We start from the raw sequence: 19,296 nt of genomic DNA, 5'->3' as shown, positions 1-19,296 counted from the left end.
ATGCAGAGAAGTATAAAATTATGAAGAAAGCTTCAGATCAACAAGAGGTGGTAGAGAGGGGTAGGTGACATGAGGATCAGGCTAATCAATTGGAATTATCCATATTTAGTGGCTTTAGCTCTGGTATGATTCTGTTGTTTAAAACATAATTATTTATTCCCCTCCCTCATGGTCTTAGAAAAGGCCCTGATGCTGGGAAAGACAGGGCAGTAGGAGAAGGGGACAACAGAGGATGAGATAGTTGGTTGGCGTCACTGATTCAATGGACATGAGTTTGAACATGCTCTGGGAGATGGTGATGGACAGGGAAGCCTGGCGTGCTGCAGTCCGTGGGGTCACAAAGTGTTGGACATGACTGAGTGACTGAACAACAACCCTCATGGATACTCCAGCCTTGATGTAATTGCTGTGTACATCAGGGTCCAACAAATAGATAATTGAGCACAAATGAGCCACTTAAAATTATTCACAGCTGACCATGTAGGTGTACCTTCCTTTGGTGTTCAGAGAAAGTTTGATGACTGCCACCTTAGTAGAAAGAGCATTACTTAGTAGAAAAAGCATGCTGGACTTGATGAATAGGCATTTGCTTACTTACTGTCTTATTATAAGCAGTCACCCAAAATACTTCTCCACTTCTGCTCACTGATATTTCAGTTTACATTAATATGGGCAAAGCCTTCAATCCAAATTAGACTTAAAATGTAAGTGCAAGAATAACAGACACACACAGCCTTTAGTTTGAGCAAGACCCTGTCCTAGGCACTTTAAATGTGATACCTGTGACTGAGACTTGATTCTTCCCAGGAACAGAGTTTGATTGAGATATGCCCTACCAGCCAAGTGCGATAGATGCTCAGGACAAACTTAGATTCCCACTTTCACCAGGAGCAGATTCTAAATGTTCCGTAGTTGAGGAAGGATTTTAGTTTTTATTTATTCTTTATCATTTACACTTTTCCTCTTCTTTTCCCTTGACCTTTGTAAGATAAACTTTCATTACAGTGTGGTAGCTCCACGGTACATTGAGGCTAAGGTTCTTGCTACAATTAGGGGATCAAGAGATGATTTTGGAAAAGTAGATAAGATGTTTTAGAACACCATTCTCAAAAGTTAAGGGTCTATATTCAGTAATTTACCATGAATCTGTTCTTCTGCCTTTAAATATTTGGTGTGCTTTTTAAAATGGTGTTTTATGTTTTCCTCACAAATATGGCTGTTTGAATGATTTGGTGCTTATTTGAGAAAAATCATCCTAAAACTGAAAGAATTAAGATGTCTGGAGGGTGAACCATATTCCAGCCTACCCACTAAAGACAACTTTCCCATTTCTGTCTCTAAATTATCAGTAAGGGCCTCTAGTAAATCATTCTAATATCTCACAAGATGTATGTAACTTCCTACTGTTGCAGGTGTTTTCTACTGAAATATTTCCTGCTACATGTCCAGGAAATTCCTTCTTGCCTCATCATCAGTGGGTAGCTGTTTAACGGTCACTCATTTCATCTCTTGTATTTTAAAATGTGAAGTATATATGTGATTGTAAAAATGGTGCTTTAAACTTCTGACCTTCTTCAGAGGTCAGATGTGTGTGATGAGGTTAATTTCTATCCTTCTCAGCTATATCAACTGAGAAGGAAAATGTCATATTGAAGATGAAAGGACAAAAGAATGAAGAATGTTTTATTCATTTTCAGGTTATGCATTAATCACTGTGATTTTTGAAGTTCTGCATAGACATGTAGCAAAAGGGAATCACTTTGGAGCAGTGGACTCAGTCTTATTCTTCTCAATAAATAATGATGGATACTCCACTGGATTTGGAGTCAGTACAAATGATAGTATTAATTTGGTTAATGCTCTGCAGCTTTCTAGACACATTAACCTTTTTATTATCTATTTTGGAGACCTGAGTATAAGTACTCACTCTACTGTCTATCTCTGAACTTTAATAATTAAGTGAAAAACAATGATAGTATCTATTTTACTAAATCAGTGTTGCAGAGACTCAAATGAAACAAGAACTCCTATGGTGGACTATTTTGTGGTATAATGTGTCTCTTCAACTAGGTTTTTTTCTGAGGAAGGAACTCCTTATTACTTATTTATCTTGTCTAGGAGAGTGTAGCTCTTGGTAGACATTCAGGAAAAATCTGCTAACATTCATGGAACTTTTACCTGATAATTATCCCCACAAATGATTTTATTAATGAAAAAGATAGTAGTCTTATATGAAAGATACTAATAGTAAATTCAAGGCCTTTTTAAGTCCTAAAGTCTCACTGATAAACACAGGTACTTATGGAGAAGAACTGTGGATGTGAGTATTGTCCATTTTACCAAGGCACAGAAACTGACAAACACATACGGTGTGCTTAATAACTGTTTGTTGAATAAATTGTGGTCTTATTTATTTTTCCACACACCTATTCTTCCTTGATCCCGTGAGGAATCTATTTATAGGGGTAGCTACTGCCCAGAAGACTAGTGATCCCATTAAGCTAAAGGGATTCCAGAAGACCAACCGAGAATTCACAGTTACTGGAGATAACATTGACCTTGGTTTAAAGACAATGCAGTGAAGTAATAGTTCCTATTTATTGAATTCTTACTATGTATTTCACACATTGTTTCAGGTCTGTTAGTCTCCAATGACTTTTAAGTATCAGTTTTTAGGTTTGTAAAAAATCAGTATTTTGGTTTGATGTTTGTGTTTGGGGGCTGGGGATGGTGGTGGATTGTGTTGTTTTAAAAATACAGCCTGCTTGGCAAATTCACATACTGATATATCTTTCCATTTGTACTTTTGTCCTTTATATGCAAGGACAGTTGTGTCTGTATTCTAAGACTGCTGCTGCTGCTAAGTCGCTTCAGTAGACTCTGTGTGACCCTGTAGACAGCAGCCCACCAGGCTTCTCCGTCCCTGGGATTCTCTAGGCAAGAACACTGGAGTGGGTTGCCATTGCCTTCTCTAATGTATGAAAGTGAAAAGTGAAAGTGAAGTTGCTCAGTCGTGTCTGACTCATAGTGACCCCATGGACTGCAGCCTACCAGGGTCCTCCGTCCATGGGATTTTCTAGGCAAGAGTACTGGAGTGGCTGGCCATTGCCTTCTCCAATTCTAAGACTAACCATGTAGAAATCTGTATCACAAAATGTTTTACCTATTTGTATTGAGATAGGACATTGAATTTTAATTTGGGAAAAGACTCCATTCTTCAGAAACTTTTGCCATTTCAGTGTTGTTGTTTTCTCCCAACAAGTCTCTGTAGCAAACCCTTAAATATATATCTAAGACTTATTATTTCTTACTATTTCTACAACTTACATGACTTACTGTTTCAGCCTTGGTGAAATGCATGATGGAGAAATGATTCATCCATGCAAGGTAAAGTGATTCATCCATGCAAGCTTGCTGAGGGCAGGAGCTTTGTCATGTTCACTGTTCTCTATATAGAGCCAAGAATGTTTGTTGGATGCGTGAATGTTAGGTCTGTCTGCCCTTACCATTGTGGTTGTAGCTCAGAGGAATTTTCATTGATGGTGCAGCACTCCTCCTTTGGAACCTGGATCTCATGTTCATTGTGACTGGCTGTTTCAGGAATAGTTGGCATAAGGTTTATTGGAGTATTGTCTGGATTTTTATCCTTTGTGTGGTGGTCACTGCTCCAGGGAAAGGAGACCAGTTTTGGAGGGAATTTTCTTGTGGGTGACTTTCGAGAACCCTCTGATTTCTCCACTTTTCCTTCTGAAAAATAGAATTAGTCACCAAAGTTCAGATAGAAACAGTGAGAGTCTTCCTCTTGGCTCAGGGCTGAATTTAAGCAGGGTGATCCTGAGGAGTAATTACCTGGAGAAACAAAGAGTCTTGCTGTGGAGACTGCAGTCCCAGCCTCATTTTCTGCAATGCACTTGAAGTCTCCAGAATCTTCAGGAAATGCTTCTGTGATAATTAAGGTGCACACTTCCTCTGGAAAGGGGAGAGATTCATCTTGAGCAGAGTATTTAGGTACCCCAAATTAACAGTGTGGGAGGATATTAGAGAGAGTAGGTATTGGGAATAAATAGTGTATCCCTGAGATTAAAAAAATAATCCCTCTGATTAGATTTTTGTCTTTGAGTGGGCTCATGAAGATAAATCCTAAAAATGCACCCTAAAGTAACCCCAGTGTGGTCCCTAACACCTACTTCTTAGACACATCTGTTTTCTCTACTAGACTATCAGCTTCTTAAAAGCAAGGATTACACTTTACCTCTTGAATTTTAGATTTCTGTAGCCTTAATGCTTAGCATAGAGGTCCTATAAGGACGATTTTCTGAACTGACCTAAACGTTGTTATTGCTGTGGTAACTAGACTTGATGGTAGGATAGTGATGGCCACTGTGTGGTGGCCATCACATGTACTTCTTGGACAGCCAGCAATTTAGATGTTTGATGTCAGGACACCTTCTTTCTGCCTCTGTGTGTTGCTCACGAGGCAAACATGGAATAAGAGGACATCAAATGGAATTAGAGGAAGAATTCATGCCCTGTGAGGTCAGGGATTCCTCAGTGCCATGAACGGAACCTGGCCATTGCCTGTATCTAGTAAATGTTGAGTGACTGAATAAACGAGCAGATACACTGATAAATCCCAGTTTTCTTGCTTCTTCCATTGTAGAGGAGTTGGCATAAGGTAGCCTCAAAACTGTTTCTGAAGGCAATAGTGGTTTAGGAGACAAAGTCTTCTGATGCTTATTTGGTTTAATTATTTATTATCAAGATGTTGAAAAATTGTGCTTACCAGGAATGGGTGATAAACAAGCTTCTGAAAGAAAAAACAAGAGAATAGAGAATTTAAATGATGGCAGTTTAGTTGAGAGAAGGTGCCATGTGTATACAAGAAATAACTTGAAACAAGTACAACATTGACTGAAATCTTGCATCACAGACTGCAAATTCTGTAGAAACTCGGAAAAGATATGGAATAAATACTTGGCAGGGTGCTAAAGCTAGAAAAACCATATTTCAGTCCTGTTCTACAACTAGCTTGCTCTGTGACTTTGTGAAAATTACTTCTCTGGGCCTTAGTTATTCATCTCTAATGTGAGCTAGGAACAGCTATATCTCTTCTCTGAATGTAAACTGTTGCTGAAACACTAATCCTGAGGTGGCCTTTTTCTTCCAAGAAAATCCTTTTCTTTTACTCTCTCTAATTAAAGTTGAATATTATAAAAATACTGTAGTATTACTGCAGAAAAATACACAAAAGATTAATAATAGTTTTCTCTGGATGGTAAGAATGTAACTTTACATTTCTTCTAGATTTTATATATTTTTTATATTTATTGTAATAAATTTTATTATTTTCAAAAGTGCAATAAATGTGACCTTTAAAAGAAATACCATGTGGCATAATAGAGATGTTTCTTTCTAAATGTGATGTGCAAATGTGCAGTTGTTTTAAATTCATATTTAAGTGAGTATATTTTCTTCACATAGTGCAAGAAATATCTTGGGCTTGAACCTTGACTATAGCACTTACTAGCCTTGTGACCTTCAGCAAGATGTTTAGCATTTCTAATTTCAGTTTTCTTGCTTATAAAATGGAGATGATAACACATACTTCAAAATATTGATGTGAGGATTAAATTAGAAATTATTTATAAACAGCATTTAGCATGTCAGACATGACTGAAGTGACTTAGCATGTACACACAGTAAACTTAAACTATAAAGTTTTAGAAAGCTATGCATCAGTTTTCATTTGTGTTACTCTTTAAAAGGTATGTTTATTCTCGCATTTATTTTCTTGTTTGTATGCCAAAAGCTCATTGGGAAGATAATTTAGATTAATCTGTGAAAACAGACTAGTCTTTTTACAACTATTAAAATTATTATTTCATCAGAACAAAACAGCTGTCTTTTCTTTTTTGGTTGTTTATGCTGAGGAATTATTTGTATTTAAGTAATTGTTTAGCAGTAGCGATCTCTGAACCTGTAACAAATCAGTTATTAAACGTTAAAACATGAATTAGATTTCAAGGTAAATTGGAATTAAAAGTAAATTATAAAGCTTATCACTGTACTTTTTCTCAGAATTCGGAAGTCATCTGAGTCGGCTATCTGCTCTTTCTCTCTGTACCAGTGAACTTGAACTGCGGCTGTGGCCTGGACTCGGCATTCAAACACGACAAACTGACCTCTGGTTGTAGAGATATCTTGAAGATGCTGAAGAACAAACACAGAATTCACAGAATGGAAGAAACTGTTTCACCATATGCAGTGATTTGGGGTGTCAGTTGCAGTAAGTGTGCGTGCTTTTCATCATAATTATTGACAACTGATTATACCTTAATCAAAATAAGGAGCTTGCTGGGCATCTTTTGTGCTTTATAGTCAGCTGTAAGTTTTTATCTCAATTTCGTGGAGTTGTGTTTAATGAGAAAGCTTTTACTCTTTTTCCCAAGAACCGCTTTTCAAAATAGAAAACCAGTTAGTTCAGAAGTCTTCGCTTTTTTGTGTTATTTTTTTGTTTAGTACCTATGAAATCACAGATTTATGGGAAGTATTGTAATTTGTTAATGATTCTGAATCATGACTTAGAGGAACCAGGCCAAAATCACAACTTTTCCACTAGGGGGTTGAAGCTCATCATAGGAACTTGGAAGACTATGTGGAACTCTTTTGTGGAACTCCTGTTCTTTGTCTGTGAAATAGGGGTAGCAAAATGCTCAGCATACTTGAGGTTTTGAGGGTCATTTCGGAGACATAATCTGAAAACTTTCTTTAAAGAATGAAGAGTTATATTGATATATAAAAGTATTAACAACAGCTAGTACAGTCTCACAGTTCATACATGAACAAGGGACATTTGTGGTAAATTTACCCCGTAAGTTCTAATCTCCCTCCTCTCCTATTCTCAGCTCCAGGGTCCTCTGGAATCTGGAATCACATTTCAGATTATAACTTGGCCCTCAGACCAAAGAGAAAGGACCTGAGGTCCTTCTGCCTGGTGAGATGTAGGTAAGACATAATGATCACCAGCCCAGGCCTTGAGCCTGATGTCCAGGGCTGCATGTTATAAGGAAGGAATGCAGCAGGAGAGAAGACTTGTGCCTGATAGCAGCTACTGAAAGTGGGCTTCCAGAATTGATAGCAATGCTCCTTACTCATAATGACACTGTTTCCTGTGTCTCCCATCCTGTATCTGGGTAAGTTCCAGCTGTACTTCTCATACCTTAGGCCAGCAGGGGCAATAGTTCCAGTTCTGTTAGATTTGAAAACTGGGAGACAGAGAGCCTGCAGAAGATAGCAGCCTTAGCTTGGTTTGACTTAGTTGATTGAATCCTGCTGTTTCCAGTGAATGATAGAGGAGGCGTCTAAATCCTGATCTCTGACTGTGACCCAAGCCAGAAATAGATATGGTTTTGCTTGTTGACTTCTTCAGAGGGCATCTTGTGGCCAGTTAATGTGATGAATTGGACCTTGAGGTCAGGCAGAGCATTGTCTGCTTGGAGAGAACCGTCTAGGTATTGCCTTCCAGCGCTGGAGGATTGACACAGAGCAAAAGTCTAAAGAGCATAGGATGAACCATGAATTGCCCTGTGACCCTGAACAATAATTTCATGTTTTCTGGGACTCAGTTTTCTCATATATAAAGAATTATAATCCCTGAGGTCCTTTCTAGTTTTCTCTTTTCTTCTTCCTACACCTTTGATAAACCCTACAATTTTTCTATAAAATGCAAACTCCATTATGCACTGTGCATAGATTACCTTGGTGAACACAGGGGCTACAACACAAGTGGATCCCAACAGGCTGCTGCAGGGACTCTGCATCTGGTTAAGAAACAGAAGAGACACTGTCATCCACATTGTCAAGGCTCTGAAACCTTAGTTGAATGGTGGCCATGGGCTAGCTGTGACTACCCACACTATAAATTTACTTTATGAAAGAGGTGATATTCCTAAATTAAATGTCAGTTTGGATATCTACTCCAATGCCACCTCTTTTTCCTCTCTCCTCCAGCATTCTGTTAGTTGAGATGATGAAATACAACACTAGGTGATTACATTTGAGAAATGAGTATTGGTGATTATTTAGAGACTGTACACTAAAGGTTTAAATAACTTCTAAATTTTACTGACTAGATTTTTTTCCTTCTTCCTTACAGTTGTTCTTGTATCTTTTAGGTTTTTGAAAAACATCTGTCTCTCCTTTTTTAATTACAAGGGAATTCATTCCTTGGATAGTTGGAATATTCTATTATGGGACTGAGCTCCTGGAAACCAACTGTCCCTTATGGTCTGGCACACAGACAAATGGCCAACCCACAGAACTACCATGGAGTTATTTCTGAGACCCATAGATTTCTTTCTTGTTCCTTCTGAGGTCATGCAGCTGGAAGCTTTTCCTGTGTATACTTTTCAAGAAAATTGCATTGATTCCTTCTTCTCTGGGCCTGTGTCTCCATTACTGAAACCCCTCAGAAAGCTTTTAAAGTTGAACCTACCCTCTGGGGGTCAATACACAGTGGTTGAACTAAGGTAGAATAACTTGATCTGACGTTAGAGGTTTCATTAACAGGAGAACTGATAGTCAGAGACACTCTAGTGGTTTTCTTCTTTATCCTGTAGGGGAAACAAAACCAAACACAATCCAGTTAAAGAAAGATTAGAGGTGGCTTTGATACAAATGCCTCACTGAATATGAGTATATACTGAATATATGAAAATTTTACCTTTAATTCTTATTTTTCTTTTGGTTTGCATAATAATTCAAGTGTTTTCTCTTTGAGCAAGTATTAGTAGATTATGACTCCTCGTCATTTTGGTTTAGATTTCCTTTGTCCTTTCCTCCAGCCCATAATCAGTGGCTCTTACTGAACACTTAAAATTGCAGAAGAAAAAACTTCCAAAGCAAATAATCAAATTGTACTTTGGAAAGTTGATAAATTGATTGGTATATATTTTAAAAAGTAGAATTCCCCCTATAGTCATACATGACAAATGCACATTCACATTTTGTACTTACTCTGACATTTCTGTCACATATGCCAAGCATAATCCCAGAGAAAAAATGTTTTCTTACTTTTCTGGGTACTTACCTATAAGAAAGGAAAAAAAGAAGTTCTATCTAAATCTGATGGGAATTTAATGAAATGTAGTTCAAGTATATTATATTCATACTAGGACCAGCAAATTAATTACAAATCGCAGATCAATCCAAAACATCTGAATTCTTGACTAAGGATGGAACTATTTTAATATTTGCAGTGTAAAAATTCCAGATGTTTACCTTTATGAAGTTATGATGCTTGTACCCAGAAGAACTGCTGACGTATTTCCCAAAAATGCCATTTCAGAGGGCATATATTAGTATCTCTGAATTTGCATTTTGGTTTGAGGTCCTCAGCATATTTGTTATGATAAGAAATCCATTGAACCTAATTATACTTAAAAGCTTTCACAAAACAGCAAAGAAAATGATTGGTGAAACAAAAAGACAACCTACTAAATGGGAGAAAATGTTTGCAAATGATATGACTGATAGGGTTAATATTCAAAATATATAAGAAGCTCATACAGCTCATCAATAAAACAACTCGATTAAAAAATTAGCAGAAGATCTGAATAGATATTTTTCCAAAGAGGAAACCCAGATGGCCAACAGACACATGAAAAGATGCTCAATATTGCTAATCATCAGGGCAATGCAAATCAAAACCACAATGAGATATCATTTCATACCTGTCAGGATCGTTATCATCAAAAGAACCCAAGTAACAAATGTTGGCAAGGATGTGAAGCAAAGGGAATCTTTATACCTTGTTGGCAAGGTATACTATGGAAAATAGTATGAAGATTCCTCAAAAAACTAAAAATACAACTACTATATGACTCAGGAATATCCACTGCTGGATAGGTATTTGGAAAAAACAGAAACACTAATTTGGAAAGATACATGCACCCCAGTGTTCACAGCAGCATTATTTACAGTTGCCAAGATATGTAAGCAATCAGTGTCCATCAGTGGATGAATGGATAATGATATATATACACGGAATGAAAGTGAATGTGAAAGTGAAGTTGCTCAGTCGTGTCCGACTCTTTGCGACCCCACGGACTGACTATAGTCTACCAGGCTCCTCTGTCCATGGGATTTTCCAGGCAAGAATACTGGCTGGAGTGGGTTACCATTTCCTGGAATAGTCAGCTATAAAAAGGAATGAAATTTTGTCATTTGCAACAACATGGATGGACTCGAAGGGTATTGTGCTAAGTGAAATAAGTTCAGACAGAGAAAGACAAATACTGTATGGTATCACTTATACGTGGAATTTAAAAGCTACAGAAAACTAGTGAATATTACAAAAAGGAAGCAGACTCATAGAGACCAAACTAGTGATTGCCAGTGAAGAGAGGGAAGGGGGGAGGGGCAATATAATAATAGGGAATTAAGAGATACAAACTATTATGTATAAAATAAGCTATAAGAATATATAGTACAACACAAAGAATATAGTCAGTGTTTACAATAACAATTAATGGAGTATGCTGCTGCTGCTGCTGCTGCTAAGTCGCTTCAGTCCTGTCCGACTCTGTGCGACCCCATAGATGGCAGCCCACCAGGCTCCCCCATCCCTGGGATTCTCCAAGCAAGAATACTGGAGTGGGTTGCCATTTCCTTCTTCAATGCATGAAAGTGAAAAGCGAAAGTGAAGTCGCTCAGTTGTGTCCGACTCTTAGCGACCTCATGGACTGCAGCCTACCAGGCTCCTCCGTCCATGGGGTTTTCCAGGCAAGAGTACTGGAGTGGGGTGCCATTGCCGTCTCCTTAATGGAGTATAAGCTTTAAAAATTGTGAGTCACTATATTGTACACCTGTAGTAGTTTAGTCGCTAAGTTGTATCCAGCTTTTGTGACCCCATAGACTGTAGCCTTCTAGGCTCCTCTGTCCATGGGATTCTCCAGGCAAGAATACTGGAGTGGGTTGCCATGTAACTTATATAATATTCTACATCACTTGTAACTCAATTGAAAGCAAAACCCTTTGAAACACGTTGCTGTGTTTACTATAAGGAAGGGATGTAAATGATCATATTATTTCTGTGAAGATTTAGTAGAGAAATACATCTCAGTTCTTAGAATCAGGAATAATGGGCTTCTCCTGTGCAACTGGTTTAGTTTTCCCTTATAGATATTGTGGATCTTAATATTGGTTATATTTCCCTCTGTATTAGCTACCTGAAAGTCTAATGCTCACTTCATGAAAGCCAGTAATTCAACAGTGACTAGAGTCAGAATCTTCTAAATCTCTAACCTGATGCTTTTCTTTTTTTCATTTTATCTATGTTGATTATTTACCCACATCAGCATAGATTGCATGACCCCACAAGAACCTTTATTTCTTGATAGAAGAGGTACATTGGAAGATGTAGACTAGCTTGAATAAAAAATATTGTAATTTCCAGAAAGCCATTGGTTTATGGAAATGGGGTGAAATTATAATTATTCCACAAATCCAGGCTATATAGTCACTTTACACTACAATTCTTTAATGGACATAAAATAGTTCCCACTTACAAAGTCTTTAGCAGAAGTATTTGATATCATCATTAGGGCTAGATTTATCTAATCTCCTTTTGAAAATCATTATTCATTTATTTACTTTTGGCCATGCTGAGTCTTTGTTGCTGCGCTGGCTTTTCTCTAGTTGCGGAGAGCAGGGGCTACCCTCTGGTTGAGGTGTGTGGGCTTATCATTGTGGTAGCTTCTCTTGTTGGGCTCTAGAGTGTGTGGGCTTCAAAAGTTGTGGCTTAGTAATTGTGGCTCCCAGGCTCAAGAACACAGGCTCAATAGTTGAGGCACACAAACTTAGTTTCTCTCTGACATGCGGGATCTTCCCAGACCAGGGATTGAACCCATGTCTCCTGCATTGGCAGGCAGATTCTTTACCACTGAGCTACCTGTAATCTCTTTCTGATCTCACCATATAATAATGTAATAGTTGGTGTCTTTTTTAAGTCTTAAAACCCCCTTTATCATCTTAAAGTTTTATAATCATTTTAGAGTTAATTTACTTAAAAATTTTGATGATATAAAAGATTTACTCTTTCATGTTTTATTTCCTATGGTGGATAATGGCTTCAGAGTATGCATTTTATTATTATTTAAAAATTACATATATATTATGTCTATTCCTTTCTATTTATATATAATAAATTCCTTTCTATTTATTTATATTATAAATTTGTAAAATCAAAATAAACCTGCAAACTGGAACTACTTTTTAACTGAGTTAGTTAGTTGTTTTTTAATTTTCAAAGAACAGATAGAATTTTTCTTTGGTTGTTCAGAAGATAGCTTTAACTCTATGAGTGTATAAGGGCTGAAGGGGTTACAAACACACACAGATTACCTTTATGCCCAAAACTGGGCACAAAAAGAGTCTATACTTATAGACTCTCTAAATAGGGTAGAATCAAACAGTGTTAGCTGTATTTGTTTGGTTTGGATAATTTTTCTAATGAATGAAAGCTTCGCAAACACTCAAACTTTTGAATTAGCCAAGACCCCAGGAGCAATACAAAGGAGTTTAGAGTTAGCTGGCACAATAAAAGTATATGAAAAGCTCAATACTGCAAAAGATACATGGTAATAATAATATAGGTGCTGTCTTAGTAATTTATTTAACTTATATGCAGAGTACATCATATAAAATCTCAGGCTGGATGAATCACAAGCTGGAATCAAGATTGCCAGGAGAAATGACATCAACCTCAGATATGTAGATGATAATATGCTGATGGCAGAAGAGGAAGTAAAGAGCCTCTTGATGAGGGTAAAAGAGGAGAGTGAAAAAGCTGGCTTGAAACTCAGAATTCAAAAAACTAAGATCATGACATCCAGTCCCATCACTTCATGGCAAATAGAAGGAGAAAAGTGGAAGCCATGACAGATTTTATTTTCTTGGGCTCTAGAATTGCTGTGGACTGTGACTGCAGCCATGAAATTAAAAGATGCTTGCTCCTTGGAAAGAAAGCTGTGACAAACCTAGACAATGTATGAAAAAACAGAGACATCATTTTGCTGACAAAGGTCCATATAATCAAAGCTATGGTTTTTCTATCCATAGTCATGTACGAATGTGGGAGGTAGAACATAATGAAGGCTGAGAGCTGAAGAATTGATGCTTTTGAATTGTGGTGCTGGGGAAGACTTTTGTCTTGGACTGCAAGATAATCAAACCAGTCAATCCTAAGGGAAATTAACCTTGAATATTCACTGGAAGGACTGTTGCTAAAGCTCCAATACTTTGGCCGCCTGATGCAAAGAGCCAACTCATTGGAAAAGACCCTGATGCTGGGAAAGATTGAAAGCAAAAGAAGCGGGTGGCAGAGGTTGAGATGGTTAGATAGCATCACTAACTCACTGGGCATGAATTTGTGCAAACTCTGGGAGATAGTGGAGGACAGAGGAGCCTGCTGTGCTACAGTCCATGGTGTTGCAAAGAGTTCGGCATGACTTAGCAACTGAACAACAGCAACAACATCTTAGTAATACCACAAGACATCAAAAACACTAATGTCGGAAGACATTTAACAATGCCAGTGACACCACAAGACAGCGTGTAATCACCCCACAGGCTGCTAGTAATAAGTGCTATGACTTCAAAGGAGACAGGAGCTTGGCTGGTATAATCAAGAACTCTATATTGTAAAATTCAGACTGAAATTGAAGAAAGTAGGGAAAACCACTGGACCATGCAGGTATGACTTAAATCAAATCCCTTATACAGTGAAAGTGAGAAGTAGATTCAAGGGACTAGATCTGATAGACAGAGTGCCTGATGAACTATGGACGAGGTATGTGACATTGTACAGGTGGCAGGGATCACAACCATCCCCAAGAAAAAGAAATGCAAAAAAGCAAAATGGTTGTCTGAATAGGCCTTACGAATAGCTGTGAAAAGATGAGAAGCTAAAGACAAAGGAGAAAAGGAAAGATATACCTATTTGAATGCAGAGTTCCAAAGAATAGCAGGAGATAAGAAAGCCTTTCTCAGTGATCAATGCAAAGAAATAGAGGAAAGCAATAGAATGGGAAAGACTAGAGATTTCTTCAAGAAAATTAAAGATACAAAGGGAACATTACAAGCAAAGATGGGCTCAATAAAGAACAGAAATGGTATGGATATAACAGAAGCAGAAGATGTTAAGAAGAGGTGGCAAGAATACACAGAAGAGCTATACAAAAAAGATCTTCATGATCCAGATAATCACAATTGTGTGATCACTCACCTAAAGCCAGACATGCTGGCATGTGAAGTCAAGTGGACCTTAGGAAGCATCACTACAAGCAAAGCTAGTGGAGGTGATGAAATTCCAGTAGAGCTGTTTCAAATCTTAAAAGATGATGCTGTGAAAGTGCTGCACTCAGTATACCAGCAAATTTGGAAAAGGCAGCAGTGGCCACAGGACTGGAAAAGGTCAGTTTTCATTCCAATCCCAAAGAAAGGCAATGCCAAAGAATGCTCAAACTACTGCACACTTGCACTCACCTCACATGCTAGTAAAGTAATGCTCAAAATTCTCCAAGCCAGGCTTCAGCAGTACATGAACCATGAACTTCCAGATGTTCAAGCTGGATTTAGAAAAGTCAGAGGAACAAGAGATCAAATTTCCAACATCTGTTGGATCATCGAAAAAGCAAGAGAGTTATAGTAAAACATCTACTTCTGCTTTTTTGACTATGCCAAAGCCTTTGACTGTGTGGATCTCAACAAACTGGAAAATTCTTCCAGAGATGGGAATACCAGACTACCTGACCTGCCTCTTGAATAATCTGTATGCAGGTCAGGAAGCAACAGTTAGAACTGGACATGGAACAACAGACTGGTTCCAAATCAGGAAAGGAGTACATCAAAGCCGTATATTGTCACCCTGCTTTTTAAACTTATATGCAGAGTACATCATGAGAAACTCTGGATGGGAAGAAGCACAAGCAGGAATCAAGATTGCTGGAATAAATATCAATAACCTCAGATATGCAGATGACACCACCCTTATGGCAGAAAGTGAAGAGGAACTAAAAGCCTCTTGATGAAAGTGAAAGAGGAGAGAGAAAAAGTTGGCTTAAAGCTCAACATTGAGAAAACTAAGATCATGGCATCTGGTCCCATCACTTCATGGCAAATATATGGGGAAACAGTGGAAACAGTGAGAGACTTTATTTTTCTGAGCTCCAAAATCACTGCAGATGGTAATTGCAGCCATGAAATTAAAAAATGCCTGCTCCTTGGAAGAAAAGTTACAACCAACCTAGACAGCATATTAAAAAGCAGAGACATTACTTTGCCAACTAAGGTTCATCTAGTCAATGCTATGGTTTTTCCAGTAGTCATGTATGGATGTGAGTTGGACTATAGGGAAAGCTGAGTGCTGAAGAATTGATGCTTTTGGACTGTGGTGCTGGAGAAGACTCTTGGGAGTTCCTTGGACAGCACAGAGATCCAACCAGTCCATCCTAAAGGAAAATCAGTCCTGAATATTCATTGGAAGGACTGATGCTGAAGCTGAAACTCCAATACTTTGGCCACCTGATGCGAAGAACTGACTCATTTGAAAAGACTCTGATGCTGGGAAAGATTGAGGGCAGGAGGAGAAGGGGACGACAGAGGATGAGATGGTTGGATGGCATCACTGACTCAATGGACATGAGTATGAGTAAACTCCGAGAGTTGGTGATGGACAGGGAGACCTGGTGTGCTGCAGTCCATGGGGTTGCAAAGAGTCGGATATGACTAAGTAACTGAACTGAACTGTTGTGCCAATACTGTCCTTTTCTCTTTATCTCCTGTGTTGGAAATCCATTCAGTGATACGGAATGCTGTAGGATCAGATTGCCTGTATTTACCATTTATTAGGTATATTAGGTTTACCTCTATTACCTCTATAAGCCTCAGTTTCCCAATCTGTAAATCAGGCACAAAATAGTGTTTATTTCTAGGGTTGTTTTGAGGAAAAATGAGATAGCCTACAAAAGCACTTAACTCATATTTGTGCCACATATCAATCACTCAATAAATGTTAGATGCTATTCAGTTCAGTCGCTCAGTTGAGTCCTACTCTTTGCAACCCCATGAACCGCAGCACGCCAAGCCTCCCTGTCCATCACCAACTCCCAGAGTCCACCCAAACCCATGTCCATCGAGTCGATGATGCCATCCAACTGTCTCATCCTCTGTTGTCCCCTTCTCTTCCTGCCCTCAATCTTTCCCAGCATCAGGGTTTCTTCCAATGAGTCAGCTCTTTGCATCAGGTGGCCAAAGTATTGAAGTTTCAGCTTCAACATCAGTTCTTCCAATGACCACCCAGGACTGATTTCCTTTAGGATGGACTGGTTGGATCTCCTTGCAGTCCAAAGGACTCCCAAGAGTCTTTTCCAACACCACAGTTCAAAAGCATCAGTTCTTCTGTGCTCAGCTTTCTTTATAGTCCAACTCTCACATCCATACATGACCACTGGAAAAACCATAGCCTTGACTAGATGGACCTTTGTTGGCAAAGGAATGTCTCTGCTTTTTAATATGCTGTCTAGCTTGGTCATAACTTTCCTTCCAAGGAGTAAGCGTCTTTTAATTTCATGGCTGCAATCACCATCTAGAGTGATTTTGGAGCCCAGAAAAATAAAGTCAGCCATGGTTTCCACTGTTTTCCCCATCTATCTGCCATGAAGTGATAGGACCAGATGCCATGATCTTAATTTTCTGAATGTTGAGCTTTAAGCCAACTTTTTCTCTCTCCTCTTTCAGTTTCATCAAGAGGCTCTTTAGTTCTTCACTTTCTGCCATAAGGGTGGTATCATCTGCATATCTGAGGTTATTGATGTTTCTCCCAGCATTCTTGATTCCAGCTTCTGCTTCCTCCAGTCCAGCGTTTCTCATGATATACTCTGCATATAAGTTTAAAAAGCAGGGTGACAATATATAGCCTTGACATACTCCTTTTCCTATTTGGAACCAGTCTGTTGTTTCATGTCCAGTTCTAACTGTTGCTTCCTGACCTGTATACAGTTTTCTCAAGAGGCAGGTCAGGTGGTCTGGTATTCCCATCTCTTTCAGAATTTTCCACAGTTTGTTGTGATCCACACAGTCAAAGGCTTTGGCATAGTCAAGAAAGCAGAAATAGATGTTTTTCTGGAACTCTCTTGCTTTTTCAATGATCCAGCGGATGTTGGCAATTTGATCTCTGGTTCCTCTGCCTTTTTTAAAATCAGCTTGAACATCTGGAAGTTCATGGTTCACATATTGCTAAAACCTGGCTTGGAGAATTTTGAGCATTACTTTACTAGCATGTGAGATGAGTGCAGTTGTGCGGTAGTTTGAGCATTCTTTGGCATTGCCTTTCTTTGGGATTGGAATGAAAACTGACCTTTTCCAGTCCTGTGGCCACTGCTGACTTTTCCATACTTGCTGGCATATTGAGTGCTGCACTTTCACAGCGTCATCATGCAGGATTTGAAATAGCTCAACTGGAATTCCATCACCTCCACTAGCTTTGCTTGTAGTGATGCTTCCTAAGGTCCACTTGACTTCACATTCCAGGATGTCTGGCTCTAGGTGAGTGATCACATCATCGTGATTATCTGGATCATGAAGATCTTTTTTGTACAGTTCTTCTGTGTATTCTTGCCACCTCTTCTTAATATCTTCTACTTCTGTTAGGTCCCTACTATTCCTGTCCTTTATCGAGCCCATCTTTGCATGAAATGTTCCCTTGGTATCTCTAATTTTCTTGAAGAGATCTGTAGTCTCTCCCATTCTGTTGTTTTCCTCTATTTCTTTGCATTGATCACTGAAGAAGTCTTATCTCTTCTTGCTATTCTTTGGAACGCTGCATTCAAATGGGTATATCTTTCCTTTTCTCCTTTGCTTTTTGCTTCCTGTCTTTTCATAGCTATTTGTAAGGCTTCCTCATTTCTTTTTTACATTTCTTTTTCTTGGGGATGGTCGTGATTCCTGTCTCCTGTACACTGTCATAAACTTCCATCCATAGTTCATCAGGCACTCTGTCTATCAGATCTAGTCCCTTAAGTCTATTTTTTCACTTCCACTGTATAGTCATAAAGGATTTGATTTAGGTCATACCTGAATGGTTTAGTGGTTTTCTCCACTTTCTTGAATTTAAGTCTGAATTTGGCAATAAGGAGTTCATGATCCGAGGCACAGTCAGCTCCTGGTCTTATTTTTGCTGACCGTATAGAGCTTCTCCATCTTTGGCTGCAAAGAATATAATCAATCTGATTTCGGTGTTGACCATCTGGTGATGTCCATGTGTTGGACATCATCATTATTGTGATGGTGATTGCTATATGTAGATCCAGGGAGAGTTCCACCTTTCCTCAGAGGGTTCAAATCTAGTTGTCTTTGATTTTTCTTCTCTTGCGAACTTACAGTCCTTATATTAATAGTGCACTTCTGATTTTTTTTGGCCATGCCATTTGATGGCATCTCAGTTCCCAACCAGGGATTAAACTGGGGCAACAGCAGTGAAAACCTAGAATCCTAGCCAGTAGGCCACAAGGGAACTCCTATAATACACTTTTGTTTCCAGTTCTTTACTGTTGTGTACTTCATCTTACATCAGATTCCTTACGATCAGGCATCTTTCTGTGTGTCTCCCATCCCCAAAGTATCTAGTCCAGTGTTAAAGACATTATAGGCATGGAGCTGATTGATTTTATAGATTATTGCATGAGCAGATGCTGTTAACAGTTGTCCTAGGAGGTGTGTGTTAGTTTGTGTTATTTCCCTCAATACCACTCCACAAATAAAAGCAGTTGATATAGAAAGATTCCACCTCTTCCGGAAAAGGGAAACCTCTGTACTGTTGGTGGGAATATAAATTGGTATAGCCACTATGGAGAGCAGTATGGAGATTCCTTAGTAAACTAAAAATAGAGCTACCATATCCAACAATCCCACTGCTGGGCATGTATCCAGAAAAAACCATACTTTGAAAGGATACATGCACCCCTGTGTTCATAGCAGCACCATTCACAATAGCTAGGACATGGAAGTGACCTAAATGTCCGTTGATGTAGGAATAGATAAATATGTGGTACATATACACAATAGAATATTACTCAGTCATAAAACAGAATGAACTAATGCCATTTGTGAGACATAGATGGGCCCTAGAGATTTTCATATTGAGTGAAGTAAGTCAGAGAAAGACAGATATCATATAATGTCACTTATTGTGGAATCTAAGAATGTGGTACAAATGAACCTATTACATAACAGTATTGA

The 19,296-nt window shown here is 38.5% G+C and overlaps 1 protein-coding gene across 1 annotated transcript in view; it reads right to left on the bottom strand.

Moving 5' to 3' along the window:
* Window positions 1–1,662: 1,662 nt before the first annotated feature.
* LOC105612521 (palladin-like) overlaps window positions 1,663–19,296 on the bottom strand; it is a 42,809-nt gene continuing 25,175 nt past the window's right edge. Inside the window, exons 3-9 of the mRNA XM_027970269.3 lie at window positions 9,016–9,088; window positions 8,495–8,612; window positions 7,758–7,820; window positions 6,069–6,210; window positions 4,784–4,807; window positions 3,850–3,969; window positions 1,663–3,747 (exon numbers count right to left, since the gene is read on the bottom strand). Coding sequence (XP_027826070.2) covers window positions 3,503–3,747; window positions 3,850–3,969; window positions 4,784–4,807; window positions 6,069–6,210; window positions 7,758–7,820; window positions 8,495–8,612; window positions 9,016–9,023 — 720 coding nt within the window. The 5' untranslated portion in view covers window positions 9,024–9,088 and the 3' untranslated portion in view covers window positions 1,663–3,502. The remainder of the gene's footprint in view (window positions 3,748–3,849; window positions 3,970–4,783; window positions 4,808–6,068; window positions 6,211–7,757; window positions 7,821–8,494; window positions 8,613–9,015; window positions 9,089–19,296) is intronic.

Source organism: Ovis aries, chromosome 5 (genome assembly GCF_016772045.2).
Source record: "Ovis aries strain OAR_USU_Benz2616 breed Rambouillet chromosome 5, ARS-UI_Ramb_v3.0, whole genome shotgun sequence".
NCBI classification, from domain to species: domain Eukaryota; kingdom Metazoa; phylum Chordata; class Mammalia; order Artiodactyla; family Bovidae; genus Ovis; species Ovis aries.
The sequence above is the reverse complement of the archived record's forward strand: the minus strand, read 5'-3'. Positions and strand labels throughout refer to the sequence as shown.